The sequence below is a fragment of the Eleutherodactylus coqui genome, chromosome 1, assembly GCF_035609145.1.
Source record: "Eleutherodactylus coqui strain aEleCoq1 chromosome 1, aEleCoq1.hap1, whole genome shotgun sequence".
Lineage (NCBI taxonomy): Eukaryota > Metazoa > Chordata > Amphibia > Anura > Eleutherodactylidae > Eleutherodactylus > Eleutherodactylus coqui.
In genome coordinates, this window is record NC_089837.1 from 177,527,064 (window position 1) to 177,543,759 (window position 16,696).

Here is a 16,696-nt window from a genome sequence, read left to right on the forward strand (position 1 = left end):
CGCGTACGTAACGCACTGCAGAGGCAGGCAACAATTACGCAAGGCTGGGTATTAATTCAACAACTACTACCCCCAGCAGAGACGCAGTAAACTGAAGGCAGTGACAGGCAGGCCAAATACAGTATTTTTTTGAACTTTTTGGGAAAAAGCCCACTGCCTATATAGCCAGTATACCTCTTTCCCTGCCTCACCAGTACTGCCCCTATACTCTGTAAAATGACTGCAGACTGAGGACGCTATGGTCTGCACGCCCGATATACAAAAAAAATAAATTGTGCAACACTGCTAAAAGCAGCCTCAACAGTAATGCACACGGTCAGATGTGGCCCTAAGAAGGATCGTTGGGGTTCTTGAAGACTAAAATAACACCTAACACTCTCCCTATAGCAGCAGCAGCATCAGCAGCACTGTCCCTGACCTATGTCAGCATGCATCTGTGGCAAGCCGCGGGCGGGGCAGATTTAAATACTCGGGTGTCATCTGATCTCCCCAGCCACTCACTGCAGGGGGGTGGTATAGGGCTGGAATGTCACAGTAGGAAGTTGTAATGCCTTCCCTGTCTTTCTATTGGCCAGGAAAGCGCGCAAATTTCTCAGAGATGAAAGTGAAAATAACTCGAACATCACGTGGTGCTCATCTCGAGTAACAAGCATCTCGAACACCCTAATACTTGAACGAGCATCAAGCTCGGACGAGTATGCTCGCTCATCCCTAGTGGATTGCTATAAAGGTTGGTTAAGTTTGCATTCCTAGATGATAAAGAGTAAATGGAGATCCAAAGGAGCCACAGTTCTTCCAGCAGTAAGCTGAACATTTCCACTTCAACTTTTACTTTTTAGTACATAGCGCTTATTGAGCGCTGTATACTAGGGAAAGAAGAAGGCAGAAGGGGTTAAAAACCACTTCTCCCTTTTATTTGGGTTATCAGCTGTGACTAACAGCTGACAGCCTGACCTGCTTCTGGTTGATTGCAGAAGCAGGGGCTTTAATCCCACGCCATATTTTTACTATCGGCTGGGATTAAGGCCCAGGACCAAGTGCCATAAATTTACAGCACTTGGTCCTTAATGAGTTTGAAAAGAACCACATGTACACAAATTCTTTGATTTCTCGAAAAGTTTTATTAGAACACAGCCACAAATGCAAAATTCAATTTGAGAGTGCTTCCATCCAACTGCTTGGTATCAGGAGTATATTGCCATGGGCAATCTATCTATTTTTCTGCCAAGAGAGAATATTTGATGGTGCTGGAGGTTCTGCACATCAACAAAACTCTGTCTAGTTCAATGGGGTAGTACCTTAGGGCTTAGGCACACGGGCACATCCGGGCGCCGATGCGCCCGTCTTCCTGCATGAAGAAGATGGCCGCACTGCAGGTGCGGACAACTCTCCGCAGCACCGGAAGAAAGAACACATGACCGGCAATGAAGCTGGTCATGTGTTCTTTCTCCGCATCTGCAGTGCGGCCGTCTTATCCTGCAAGAAGACAGGCGCATCTGCGCCTGGATGCGCCCGTGTGACTAAGCCCTTACTAGAACAGACACATGATGGAAGAGTAGAGAGACAAATAATAGTTGATTGAGTACCATAGGTTGACTTGAAAATTTCTAAAATTTCTACTTTACTAAGGTAACAGTTAAGTTAATTGTTTTCTTTTCTGTTATCTAGTTAATCCCTACTCCTCCCACTCTTCTCTTTTTCCTATCTCTTCCATTTTTCTTAATCCTGTATTCCTCCTCTCTTATTTTTTTTGTTAGTCCACAATGACTCTCTACTGGTCGATGATGTTTGCTGTTACTTAGGACCAAGATTTTTCACTATTCTGAATGGCTAAATTCTAAAGAATGGTACTGTGTCCTAATTGCTCACTGTTTCCTACGAGACGTATTTGCTTGATGGAACATAAGGTTTCCGTTTTATATGAAAATGAATAAAACATATTCAAGCATAAAATGAATAATAAAAGACATTTCCATGCAAGTCAAGGCCACATTTAAACCAAACATTCAATATGTACTCTTTGTCCTCAGCGCTTTTTCAATAAATATACAGCCACAAAACATTCATACGAAATATCAAATTATCATCATGAATCACCATGTGTCCGGAATATATGTTTGTCAAAAAGCAGAGCCGATCCTGAAGTGAATTGTCATAATCATGTATGGGGGAGTTAACTGCATCATATCACCATTTGTCTTAATTTGTTTCAAATCTATTGTACTATTGTAAAGTCTTCTCTAAAAAGGCTCAATATGTGCAGTGACAAAAAATAAATAAAACAAACCTAAGGCCTCATGCATTAAAGATCCGTGTGGTATGGGTCCATAATATCTTCAATAGAATATATGCACCTAAACTATATCTCTGTGTGCATCTGTCAATTTTAGGTGATAAGCTTTAATGTTTGGCATATTATGAGGGATTCTCTCCTTAGAATATGGTGTTTCACGGACACACTATAATGGTGCATGGAGAACCTACGCAAATATAATCCAGGTTCTAATGTCAGTAGGTCTGAACTAAAGCATGTAATTGCTATTGAACCAACAGTAGATAAGAATAATGTAAACTGAAACAATAACCAACAATCATTGTATAAATACAAACTATAATTATATACAGTAAAATAAGCATTACCTTTGGATATTGTTTAACTGGTATCAGTACCCTTTCTGATAGTTTTATGTTTTTGTTGCTGATGATGTCTAGGTATTTCTTTTCCTCATCTTCTTTCTTTGCTTCAGACTCTTGAAACTTTTCTATTTCTGCAAAAAATCATAAACAGCTAGTAGGTAAACAAACATGAAAAATATGTCACTGATTAGGCTCCATTCACATCTGAATTGGAGGCTCCATTTGAAGTTTCTAAGTTTTGCAGGTCTGGCATAAAATCCAAGAAGAAATAGTGCAGCACGCTGCACTCTTTCTTGCGGGAAATGTTAGAGAGAGGGACGAAAGGCAGGTGGACCTCATTACAGTCAATGGGGTCTGTCTGGTGTTGCTGGTTTCCATCATTGGACAGATACAGCATTCAATTTTTTTGCTCCTATGATGGAGCAGGAAAACGGCATGCTGAATATTGGTATGAACCCAGCCTTATTCTGGACAAAAGGACAGAGAATAATATGCCTTTTGTAACTGTTAACATAGCATACATATTAGCTGTGCAAAATATATAAAGCTTAAAGGGGTTGTCCCGCGATAGCAAGTGGGGTTAAGCACTTCTGTATGGCCATATTAATGCACTTTGTAATATACATCGTGCATTAAATATGAGCCATACAGAAGTTATACACTTACCCCCTCCGGTGCTGGCGTCCCCGTCTCCATGGCGCCGACCAAAGCCGCCTCCTGCCTGGATTAGACGCGCTTGCGCCACAGCCGGACAGAAGAGGGCAGACTGCGCAAGCGAGTTTAATCCAGGCAGAAGGCGGCTTTGGTCGGCGCCATGGAGACGGGGACGCCAGCACCGGAGGGGGTAAGTGTATAACTTCTGTATGGCCAATATTTAATGCACGATGTATATTACAAAGTGCATTAATATGGCCATACAGAAGTACTTAACCCCACTTGCTATCGCGGGACAGCCCCTTTAATTTAAGGGCAGATACTTAGCAAGCACTGTATATATTAAGAGCAAAAAACATACACTACGATTGCTTCTGAGAGATAGAAAAATAAATCTCTAGTTATCAGGATCTCGACCACAAGACTGAACTACTAGAGCTATATAGTGCCACATACATAGACTGTATACTCATACACTCAGAACGGACACATTAGAGTCTAAATCTATAAAGATGGTGTGCAGTATGGAAGTTTAAGTAACTTTTCGAATTTTTGTTTTTCAAGAAAGTTTGGGGTATGATAGTGCTTTTGGATATTGCAAGATTGAGAAGGTCATCAAATTTCATTAGCTGACAACTTGGAAGAAAGAAAATGCCCCCTACTGTGCTGCCTCTATGACAATAATATTTTTACAGAAAGGTGAATGAGTTGTAAAAGTAGTGCGGATATTGGGATTTCATACCAGACTTTTGGCTGGCAGTGTTGTTTGTTTTACTGGTTTATCGAAAACTGGCCAAGTCACTCACTCAACCCAATCTGTTTTATTACAAATCCAATGTAACTGCCAAAACAGTGTGCATTATATCATTATCCAAATGTTCAGTGGCTTGCCTCTTGAAATAGAACATACTGCTGATGCAAAAATCACAAATTGACACAATCATTTCTTAATTAGTGTTTCACTTCCTATTTATATAATTGGCTTGGGACTTTTCTTTGTCCTACTAACATGTCTACCCTTATCTTTGCTTAAATTTCATTAAGGACTCCAATGTTTGAGAATCCAGAATTGATACATTCTTGTGCCATTCAGTGACAAAATATGTTAATCACATACTTTTTTAACATGAGAGCCCATAGATGGTCAATGAATGGCATCTGTAGGAGACATTCATTACAGTTATGTACCATAATTTCATCCAAATCTAAAGGTATACACAGTATCTGTACTCTTTTTTACATGGAAGAGTATGGACCACAGATAAACAATGGATTGCATCCGTCACAGGTATATGTTTAAAATAGCAATCTGCATCTCATGTTAGTAATCTCGGAATATGTCTTGATTTGCATTAAACTTGCTACTAAACTTTTTTTACCTATGCCTTTCTTACTGATATATTTATTGGATAACAGGTCAAAAAATGCCTGATGTGTTGCAAAAAAAAATTTCATCATGCCCCTATCTAAGATTTTTGTTGACTAGCAAATCACATGCTAGATCATCTCTAAAAAGGAATCTGTTACTAGGACTTCCGCTTTAAACTAAGGGACTTTAACAGATACCCTAGAAAAAGTAGGCCATCCCAAACTCCTCTTGAAAATTTGAGACCACATAGCCACATCCACTGCACTTTAATATTTAATGTGCTGTTGATGTAAACACGTTGTTCTGCTTAGCCAACCAGCAAAGTAAAACATTCAAACAGAACTGTGGTGCTCTGATTATCAGCGGAAGGAGTACCCACTTTTTTGTTTTTTCTTACGGCATTTGTTACTTGAACTAAGTTAAAGCAGTCCTCCTTTGAAATACACTTTCAACACTGCCAAATATAGACCTCTGACAACCATATAAATTAATTGTGCAGTAGCTCAGGGTTCCTGAGTTCAATTCATCCAATTAACACTAAGAGAGTTTACAGCTCATACAGCCCCTGTGCAGCCACAGCAGTAATTTTGTATGTACAGTATTAATCCCCTTTGTTTTGGTTCAATCCTACTAGCAGTGTCCTCCACTACATATACTAATATGTTTATTAGTACCCTGTTTCCCTGGAAATAAGACCTAATCCGAGAATATGCCCTAGCATGATTTTTCACGATTTCTGAGGATGCTTGCCCTACTCCAAAACTAAGCCCTAGTTACAGGTAATAAAAAAATGAATTGACATAGTTTCCAGTATGCAACTATACATGGAAAAAGGTAAAATCTTTTGGAGCAAAAATTAATATAAGACCCTGTCTTATTTTTGGCAAAACAGGGTATGCATATTTATATTTATTACATAACATGTTTGGTTAACCAAACATGTTATGTAATGTTTAGTTTGTTCCTTTATGTGACCAGTATTTCTGTGAGAACTCGGCTATATAATTGCAGGGCTTTTTTTACACTAGCTAATATAGTTCATTTATTGTTTTGCTAAATGAAAAAGTTTGGACCACTATCTTGTGAAGATTGTCGATTCAGCAAGGCCGCACACGCTCTACGCAGGCTGGGTCTTCAGAGGTGTGCTTTTGTGTAAAACAATGACTAAAACGGATTAGCCTCACATACGGTATTACTACTTTCATTTACTAACCGGTAAATTTTAAATGTTTTTTACATCCGAAAGGAGCAGATGCTGCCAAGGCCGTGGCATCTCTTACTATACCTCTGAATACTAATCGGTGCTGACCGCATCATAATTTGTGGATGTGGCACACAGATAAATCAATTAGTGTGCAGTTGTTCTTTGGATTAGAACTCAACTGAAAAAATATAGTTGTGCTAAGTTACCAGAAATAAGAAACAATAACATTTCATAAGCAAAGACATAGAGAAACTAATAATGCCCTAGATGAAGTCATCAAATATTTTCTATGCAGTTTAAAAAAAGATATAGCAGCCAAAAGGACAGTCTTTTGGCGTGCATTTGGCTAAGGATAGCCTATGGGTATGTGAGACATACTGTATATGAGAGGAGAATATTACAATGCCAAACAGAAAGAGAGGGATGTGAACCTAGCATCAGCTACAGTATATAATGCAATCTACAAAACTCTAGCTCCAGCATTTCACAGTGCAATCAGAAAAAAGCATTAAAGGAAATAACAAAATATATATCAAATACTTACATACTACATAAGAAATCTCTTATTTACAGGCTATATATCTTAGTAAAAACTGTGCGAGTGATAGATCCCCTGACTGCAAATTGGTCTATGAGACCCATGCAGTATTTTCTCTCTTCCCCTAGACCACTGGAACTAGAAATATTAAATGGTCACTGAATTTTCAACAAATGTATCTTCAGCAGATATTCAATGTGATACCAGCAAAAGTGCAAATAGTCACTCTATTTACATTAAAAAATATATTTTTATAATGAAAAAGTCCTATAAAGTGTTGGCCACTAAGAGTCTTATTGACTCCTAATTTGCTGTCTTCTGCCTGTTGTCAAGTGGAGTACATTCCTAGTAAAAGAGACACTGAAATGGAAATAGGAAGTATCTGGAGGGGATGTTGTCTCTCGATATCCATAAAAGTTTATGGAGAAGAAAGGGCTGTAGAAAAAGCCACTGCAGAGTGAGAGAGAAGCAGAAAGGTTAACACAGAAGTTCTGCATCTAGTGGTAAATGTTTACTGTGTAAAGCTACTGAAATCACATCTACACTGCTCAGTACTGCTATATAATGTCTTCCATAATGCTGTTACTTATGATGGTGCACTGCAGAGATGGAGAAGAGGAGATTTGGTCCTAGTGTACAGTGTATAGAGCCAGTATAATAGTTAGCCTCCACCCAGCAGCTTAGGGAAGACAGAGAATTAGATACAAGTTGTATAATAGCCTGACATAGCGTTATTCCTCATGTACACACATGGCGGCCTATTCTATAAAGTCGCCTGAAAAGTTAAGAATGCCTTAACTACTCCACTACTCACTACCTTAGACTATCAGGAAGGTTACAGTTGTCATGCAATTCTTTCTTATTTTGTCTTTTGCTTTCTAAATCTGGATGTATCTCACAGTCTAAAAAATATGATTGTGAGAAGCATGTTTGATTTTTAATTGATAGAAGCAATGTATTCAAATTCAGCTCTTTATTAATAGGTTGCTTAGTTACAGAATGAATAGTTGCATTATTGTACTTAGGCTCATGTTGGATAACTAAGCGCCAATTTGACTGACATTGACTAATTTATAAAGTTTGCCATTCTTTGTGAAGAAGTTTGTTATATTTAATATCCTTCATTAAAGCTAAACTATGGCCTTACACCAGCAGTGCGGTGGTAATGTCATTTCTAAATGCTTTTCGACAATGTGTGGGGTTTAGTATGATTTGCCACTTCCCATGAACATTTTGCCTGCCAGAAATATCATAGAACTATACAGTACATTCCTTTAATTGTATCCTAATGGAATTGAGTAAGTTAGTATAGAGCTTGAACTAGTGGAAAGGTTAAACAATGAACCAAAGGTTGCACTAAAGAAGACTACCTTATAACTCAGAAAGGACCTTTTTATTGTATGACATTCTGCCCTGCCCTCCATCATCATTCTTGCCTAAGCAATGAGAAAGCTATTTGTTATCTCTTTCACAATGTTCTGGAGTTATAAAAGCTTTGACCCATAACTTCTTCTTGTTGTGACCTGAACAGCCAATTAATGTTTTTGATTTATTACTAGATATGCAATAAAAAGTAGGAAAAGGTGACACTTACTCTTAGCATAATGAATGCACAGGAGAGAAGATGCAGAAGACATCGCCTACCTGTGCAGAATATTCTACTTGCTTTATCATAGAGAAATATTGATCATCATAATACTCGTTACTCCACAATGAAATTTTAAGTGCAGTTCGTTTTAATAAGAAATTAATCTTTCACAATAAAATAGGTCAATACAAATGCAATACCTTCAGATATTATGCATGCTAGTGCCATGCTTATTAAAATAAGGCACAGCTATATAATAGATGTAGAGGTCTGTAATGCGGGCTGTGAACATAGACATCTATGGCTCTATACCACATTGAATGCCATAAATTTTATATTAAGACACACAATGGTTTCGATTCTCTGAGGATGAACTAGCAAACTTGTCATATGCCACATCCAGTGTCATGCTAGATCCTATTGTCCTGACACAGAAAAGAAAGATTATGAACAGCCGACAAAGCAGAATGACGGTCAAAGTTATCCAGTAATGCTGGCAATAATGAAACTGTCAGCATTTCCCCTATAACTTTGCTTTTTATTCTGCGCTCTGTCAGCTCTTCATAGTCTTCCTTTTTTGCCTTATCTGAGGTACAATAGGTTCTAGGGAAAACATCTCTATGACTGCTCATCCAAACATTGACTAAACAATAATGGACTATCCTGCTGATAATATTAAAATGAGACGTTTCACCAATACAGGAAGCCATTAACACTGTGGAGAAAGACAACAAAACACACCAAAGGCGAAATTGGAGAGGTAACTGCATGAAAGCAGGGGACAAGGTATTCTCAGGTTACAGAAAAGTGATTTTATAAGTGGAATTAGGCTTTATGGTCTCATTGAGGTCATTAGTCCCATACAACTGAAAAAAACAACTCCTTATTGATATTATGGATTGTTTCAAGGGAATACTTTTGCTCCTATACCTGTCAGGGCATACAGTGGACAGTATAGGAAAAGCTGGTGGTGCAAGTCGAAATAAGAAAAAGGAAGTGAGGACTATATTCCTTCTATGGATGTGTAGACTGAGTATTTAATAGGAGAAAATTCTCTGTATAAGGCCCTTATGTCCACGGGGGGATTGGATTCTGCATATGGGAGCGTGAAGTGGAATCTGACCCTGACCATGTCCGAGGACACTGTGGGACTTCTACTTACCCGCCCGGGTCTTCTCCTTTATTTACTGCGGATGTGTGCAGAGGAACCAGCCAGCGTGCCGCCGCACCTGTGCAGTGCATTTTTTGTTTTTAAGCTCCTGCTTTCCTGTGGAATTCGTGGCTCATCTGCAGTTCAATTGCGGATGGGCCACAGATTGGACAGCTTCCATTGACTTTAATAAAAGCCGTCCATGCGGGATCCGCAGTGAAATGGAGCATGCTCCAAATTTTTTTCTAGACCAAACGGTCCACAAATCAAATCCGCATGATTTATTTCACTTGCAGCCACCCATGTATCCCTATGCTTGGCTTGATTTGCGGATCTGCGCAAATCAGATCCACCCATGGACATTGGGCATAACAGTTGCAGCCAACCTCAAGTAATGTAAAAGCCATTATGTTACAGTATTGTCTGCTATGGCAGACCTAGCTCATCTATAAATATGCTGTCAGAACCAGTGGATGTGGATCCATAAAATGTTTTGGCTTTTGGTCAAATCTAGAGGTGACATCCAGAGAACCCGCTTCTTCACCTTTTTATCCTACCAGTCGGGATTTGGGCTTTGCTGTGGGGTCCCTAGGCCATTACACTAGAAGTTCTAGTTACTTGGCTACTGATACAACTACAGACTTATGTGCACTGAGTGTGTGAACGGAGATGTCATCAGATTTGAGGTATGCAGCATATACTTCAGCCCGAAGGGACAGTCTAGAGGTTAGGGCACACAAAACAGGGTCAGCACGGTATAAACAGGCCAGGAGTTAGGAAGGAGAATCAGACAGGAGAATGGTCAATACATCAAGCCAAAGTCAGGAGTTTAGAATGCAGAGTAGTCAATGTATAGCCAGAATCAGTAAACAGAAAATCAGAATAAATGAGAAGCACCTTCAGCTGGACAAGAAAACCAAAAGCTTAGACACAGGGGAAAGGTGCTCGATATAACCAGAACTAACAAATTAATTGTCAAGGAAAGAATTTTCTTATGGAGTTTCAATTCACGCAATTTACTTACTTTATTTCTAGAGGGGTATTCTATTGATATATTAAAAAAGGTAGTCGAGGTCCATTGGGTAACTGACATTTTCTGTGAAAAGATGGTCACATTTTCCTTCAACTGAAACCAAAGGTGATTATGGAGACCTTAAGAACAAGATCAGTTTAAATTTCTATAAATTAGGCTGATTTAGCATAGCCATAATATATCTGCATTTTATAATCCATATTATGGCCACCACACCCTCAATCCTCACAGGTCTGTTAAACTGAATTTACATTACCATATAACTCTATGGTGCTCCTGGTTTGATTTAGTAGAACACTGGAGGCTTCTGTCTATGGTATTTGAATGGTAAATTTCCACTGTATCACGGTTGTGAGGAAATGCTACTGAAATAGATTACACCAGAACTTTCTCAGCTATACCATAGTCTGGTCCTTAATGTTCTTTCATCCGCTTTAGATCATCTGCTTTAGCGTCTTTAGCATCTTTTAACCACTACAAATGTACATGTTTTTCTACAAGCATCTCCAGCAGTTTTCTTCCTGAGCATGAGAATATACAATTACATATCCCTTGATTCCTATTCACATTCTGGTTGACTTGCATTTGCAACAATTAGTGTATTTTGATTTCTTGAAATGTTTTTGCTTAGCATCCCCAGAGCACATTCTGTCTAAATCTGTTCGGTGTACCAATCCTATTAGTATGCGTTACTGTGATATTTTACCAGCAAGTGGTTAAATGCGCACATATGGTTTCAGGCTCGGGAACAGGCTTAATTTGCATCTAGCAGACAGAAGAGCATTTGAACTACACTATATTTTATATTATATATATACATTCTTTGTAAGGAAAAAAATCCAGCACCCAGAAGAAGTTATCATTTTGCTGCAAAACTCAGCATGCAGTTACATCTCAGGCAGATATACAAATGATTAGAGTTGTGGTGTGATTAGATGAACAGTCTTACCACCTGAGGCCTTAAAAGTGATTCCACCCTTGGCATATAAAAAGGCTCTCAGAGGCTACTCAGGCGCAGTGGACCTCTTTTTCTGCTTATGTAGAGCTTGTTGACCACTAGACGCCTCTATGACTCTATCAAAGAGATTTTTCCCAGTTAACAGAGTTCATGAGGGGGCGAATTATTGGAATGCGAGAAGCTGGATGATCGTATCGACGAATTGCCTGTCACCTGGCTGCTCTGACTAGACGGTTGGGAGCAGTGGATGTGTGAGGGCCTCCAAACAAGCCTACTGGGCTCAGAACATCCTTGACAGACCACCAGTAGAGAGGATCGTCTGACAAACACGAGCAGCTCCAACTGTTTCGCTTTCTTCCATGCAGAAACAGGTGTCACTACCATTACAGACCCCTGTGACTGTTGGGAGTATTTCCAGGCAAATGCGTGAAGAACATTTAGTCTCACGGCATCCATTACATGTACTGCCTTTGACACCCACCCACCATTTCCTCCGTTTGCAGTGGTGTCATGAATGACGAAACTGGACGCTATGGAGTAAAACCAAGTTGTCTTCAGTGGCGAATTCAGGTTTAGTTTTGATTCTGACGACCGCTGTGTTCATGTCTGAAGTCCTGGGGGTGAGTGCCTCAATCCTGCTTTTGCTGTGGTGCGGCACACTGCCCCCACTCCTGGTGTGATGGTCTGGGGGGGACGGGACCATCACGACTTCCGAAGGCCAACCCGATCACCAGATTTATCGCCAGTAGAACATGTATGCACCATCTGGGATGCCAACTTCGACAGCCTACAAGTTTGCACAATCTAGGTGCTTAGTTGTAGCAAATGGGGACCAATATATCACAGGATACCATGCAGAACCTGTATGTATCCATGCCCATCCATATCACATCTTGCATGCAAGCTAAAAGCAGCACGACAGGGTGCTAGAGCCTCCTTACAAGTCTTCAATTTCGCACAATAAATTATCATTTTGCTCTGATATTGTAATCACTTACTTCTGTCAACATTACAATCGCGCATAAATAGTTTCATTTGACTCGCACAGCTTCTTCTAGGAGCTTGACTTTTTTCTGATAATGAGTTTTATATATATATATATATATATATATATATATATATATATATATATATATATATATATATATATACTGTATATATACTGTATATATATATATATATATATATATACCCAAAAAACATACACAAACTACAATATGAAATTTATATATAAATCTATAGACATCACAGGATACCTCCAAGTCTGCAATCACATTAGGTGCTCAAACTGGTCACTATTAACATCCAGACAAACAGCTTTGGTTACAGTGTTTACAGGGATAGTCAAGCGTGGCTTCGCGATTTTATTTTACTCTTCTGACAGCTACATGGGGGGTTTAGCAATCGTGCAATTACTTACAACTTTAGAGACAAGATAATACTGCATACTGCCACCATAATTTATTTTGAATTTAAAAAAAGGGCATACTGTCAAAAAAATCAAGCACCTAGAAGGAATTGTTGTTTTGCTGTAGAACTTGACATGCAGTTACATCTCAGGCAAATATATGCAAATACTTAGGGTTGTGGCATGATTAGATGAATGGTCTTGTCACCTGGGGCCCTAAAAGGCTGTCATAGGCTACTTGTATGTAGTGGACCTCTTTTTCGACATGCCTCTATGATGCAATCGAAGAGCTTTTGCCCAGTTAAGAGTTTGAGAAGTGATGCATTATTGGAATGTGAGAAGCTGGATGATCCTATTGACAAATTGCGTGCCACATGAGCCATTCTGACCAGACTGTTAGGAGGTGATGGGACCAGTAGATGCATGAGAGCACACACACAAAGCAACCGGACTCGGGATGCCCTCGGCACCTGTTTCTAGGCACTTGGCTGAAAGACATTCTGTTTCACCCATTAGGTGTACTGCCTTTCACACCCATCCACTGTCACCTCCATTTGCAATGGCGTCATGAACGACAAAACTGGACTGCTACGGAGTGAAACCGGGTTGTCTCCAGTGAAAAATCCAGGCTAAATTTGGCATGGACGACGGCCATGTTCATGTCTTGAGACCTAGAGGTCAGTGCCTCAATCCTACCTTTACTGTGGAGCGGCACACTGCCCCCACTGCTGGTATGATGGTCTGATGGGCCATAACATACAACAGTCAGTCACCCCTTTATGGCTCCCCAGCAACACTGTGTCACCGCTCCCCAGTCAAGGCTGAGTTGGCGGGAGCACTGTAAAAGGATGGTGAGGGAGTACGTAGCCAATCGCACGACCGTCCTCGGTGACGCCTCTGCCCCCTACAACTACTGGGTGTCGAAGCTGGACACGTGGCCTGAACTCGCGCTGTATGCCCTGGAGGTGCTTGCTTGTCCTGCGGCTAGCGTCTTGTCAGAGAGGGTGTTTAGTGCGGCTGGGGGAATCATCACGGATAAGCGTACCCGCCTGTCAACCGACAGTGCCGACAGGCTTACACTCATCAAGATGAACAAAGCCTGGATTTTCCCAGACTTCTCTTCTTCACCAGCGGACAGCAGCGATACCTAAGCAATACGTAGGCTGCACCAGCAAATGGAAGCATCGTTCTCTATCACCATCAAAAACGTGGACCTTTTAGCTTCATCAATCTGTGTATAATATTCCTCCTCCTCCTCCTGCTCCTCCTCCTGAAACCTCACATAATCACGCCGAACGGGCAATTTTTCTTAGGCCCACAAGGCTCAGTCATATAATTTTTGTAAACAATTTTTATACTTTTCAATGCTCATTAAAGCGTTGAAACTTGCACCTGAACCAATTTTTATTTTAAATGGGCTGCCTCCAGGCCTAGTTACCAATTAAATCACATTAACCAATTCACCAATTTTTTGGGGCCCTCACCTACAGTGTAATCCAATTAATTTTTTGCCCACCTGCATTACAGCTGACGTTACATCAGCTGTGCTGGGCACTGCAATGGGATATATTTATGTACCGCCGGTGGCTTCCTGGCACCCACCCATGCTGTCGGTCCACACGGAGTTGTAACTACATGTGTAAGCTTCTAAAGAAACCCAGTCTGACTGGGGCATGCAGTGTGGGCCGAAGCCCACCTGCATTTAACATGACATTACCTCAGCTGTGATGGGCAATGCTATGGGATATATTTATGTACCGCCGGTGGCTTCCTGGCACCCACCCATGCTGTCGGTCCACAGGGACTTCACAATAGGGAGTTGTACCTGCCTGTGTCTATGAATTAAAAAGCCCAGTCAGGCTGGGGCATGCAGTGTGGGCCAAAGCCCACCTGCATTTAATCGGACGTTACCTCAGCTGTGATGGGCACTGCAATGGAATACATTAATGTACAGCCGGGGTATTCCAGGGAGCCACCCATGTTGTGGGTGCACACGGAATTCCCATTGCGGAGTTGTACCTGCCTGTGACTATTTATAAAAATACGCGGTCTGACTGGGGCATGCAGACACTTTGACAGAATGAATAGTGTGTGGCACATAGGTTCCCCATTGCTATGCCCACGTGTGCAGCTCCTGATGCCGGTGGCACAGGATTATATTTCTCATTGCTTCTGTACAGCATTGTGGGCTATCGCCCCGCCCCTTTTAAAGAGGGTCGCTGCCTAGCCGTGCCAACCCTCTGCAGTGTGTGCCTGCGGTTCCTCCTCATGGCAGACGCACTTATAAATAGACATGAGGGTGGCGTGGCATGAGTGCAGCTGAAGGCTGCGCAGGGACACTTTGGTGTGCGCTGTGGACACTGCGTCATGCGGGGGGGGGGGGGGGGGGTTGGGCAGCATGTAACCCAGGAGAAGTGGCAGCGGAGTGTCATGCAGGCAGTGATTGTGCTTTGTTGGAGGTAGTGTGGTGCTTAGCTAAGGTATGCATTGCTAATGAGGGCTTTTCAGAAGTAAAGGTTGTTGGGGTGTTGGGGGGGGGGGCCCACTCTTGCCGCTATTGTGGCTTAATAGTGGGACCTGGGAACTTGAGATGCAGCCCAACATGTAGCCCCTCACCCCTTGAATTGCCCCAATTTTCACAAATGGAAACCTTAGCGAGCATCGGCGATATACAAAAATGCTCGGGTCGCCCATTGACTTCAATGGGTTTCGTTACTCGAAACGAACCCTCGAGCATCGCGATAATTTCGTCCCGAGTAACGAGCACCCGAGCATTTTGGTGCTCGCTCATCTCTAATAACTACAGATGTTGTGTCCATGATACTTTCTTCACTTATCAACAGAAGGTTGTTATATTCTGCATATACACTGATATGTGAGTGTGAAAACTAAACATTTGGAAATAAATAGTTGCTGCATCTACAGTAGCTTTGTAGGATTTCAAATAGAGGATTACAAACCTGGGGTGGGAAAACTCCCATATAAAAACACTATAAAAGTTAAAACCTAGCAGGCATAGCATCGGCTATGGTGCAGAGAGGTTAAGGAGCTCAGTCAGGTCTAAAAACATTGTTCCTTTTGTGGGTTGATGTACAATGTGGGTTCTCGGATGTATAGTGCTATAAGTTATACTTTTAATTTGCCAGTCGATAGATGGTTGGTGCACATCTCATTTTGCTATGGGGTGCTATGAATCCTAGCTACATTCTCCATTTGTAATACACAAAGTACACTGATTAAAATGGGAAGTCTACATTCGAAAACCATTTTTTAAATCTAAACACAGTACGTTACAGATATAACATTCTGTGATGAATAATTTATCTTCATAGCACTGCAGTGGTTTCTGCTAATTTGTATCCAATGTGTATGGCTAGCTTTAGAATGAACCTCCCAACAGAAGCGCTGAGTATTTTACTAAAGACGAAGTTGACTTTGGCCAAATTTATCAATAAGGTTCCACTGAATGCTTCTAATAGCACGTAAAAATTCTCATCAGCATCTGTAACGTAATTAAATCTGCTCCATGTTCATAAATGTGCCCTTTTTTTTACTGCATTTTGTCAGCTAAATGGTATGATTATATAATTGTTGTGCTCATCTTGTACTATACAGAGTGTCCCAGTTAATGTTGTGACAGGGCAAATAGTGAGGTAAGCTTCGCGGCATAGCTGATGCCATCGAGCTGTCAAACTCAAGTAGTTTAAAGCACTTTTTCCTCAGCTAGATGATGGGCTTATTTTCTGCCCTGCCTGCAATCTAATCCAAGTTCTCATGCTGCCTACTTAAATCAGCACCTCCCTAGGAAAGGTGCCAGTTACAGTTTTAGGATGAGCCTGCTTTTTGCTGTGAGACTGTGCTTTCATTGTTCTCTGCAGTCTACAGGCTCACTTTGTTCCTCCAGTCCTGGTTTTCCATCGGCAGCTACTCCACTGACGCAACCTGGTGGGATCACCCTTTTCGCGGTGGGTACTCTGCAGTCTGGGGGAGTGATTGGTGCCATCTCCATCACTATCCTCTTTTCAAGCCTTCACACTCTCTTCCAACGCCCAGCCCCAACACACTCCATCCACATCAGCCCTTCCCTCCTCTCCTCACCTATGTATGGCTCCCATGCACTGTTTAACTTCCTAAGTCGCCTTCAACCCCCTAATACT

At 41.2% G+C, this 16,696-nt stretch overlaps 1 protein-coding gene across 2 annotated transcripts in view; it reads right to left on the minus strand.

Moving 5' to 3' along the window:
* Nucleotides 1-16,696, minus strand: part of KHDRBS2 (KH RNA binding domain containing, signal transduction associated 2) — a 304,931-nt gene that overhangs the window by 226,676 nt on the left and 61,559 nt on the right. For both annotated transcript variants that reach the window (XM_066590426.1, XM_066590418.1), the window contains exon 2: nt 2,641-2,768. In XM_066590426.1, coding sequence (XP_066446523.1) covers nt 2,641-2,768 — 128 coding nt within the window. The remainder of the gene's footprint in view (nt 1-2,640; nt 2,769-16,696) is intronic.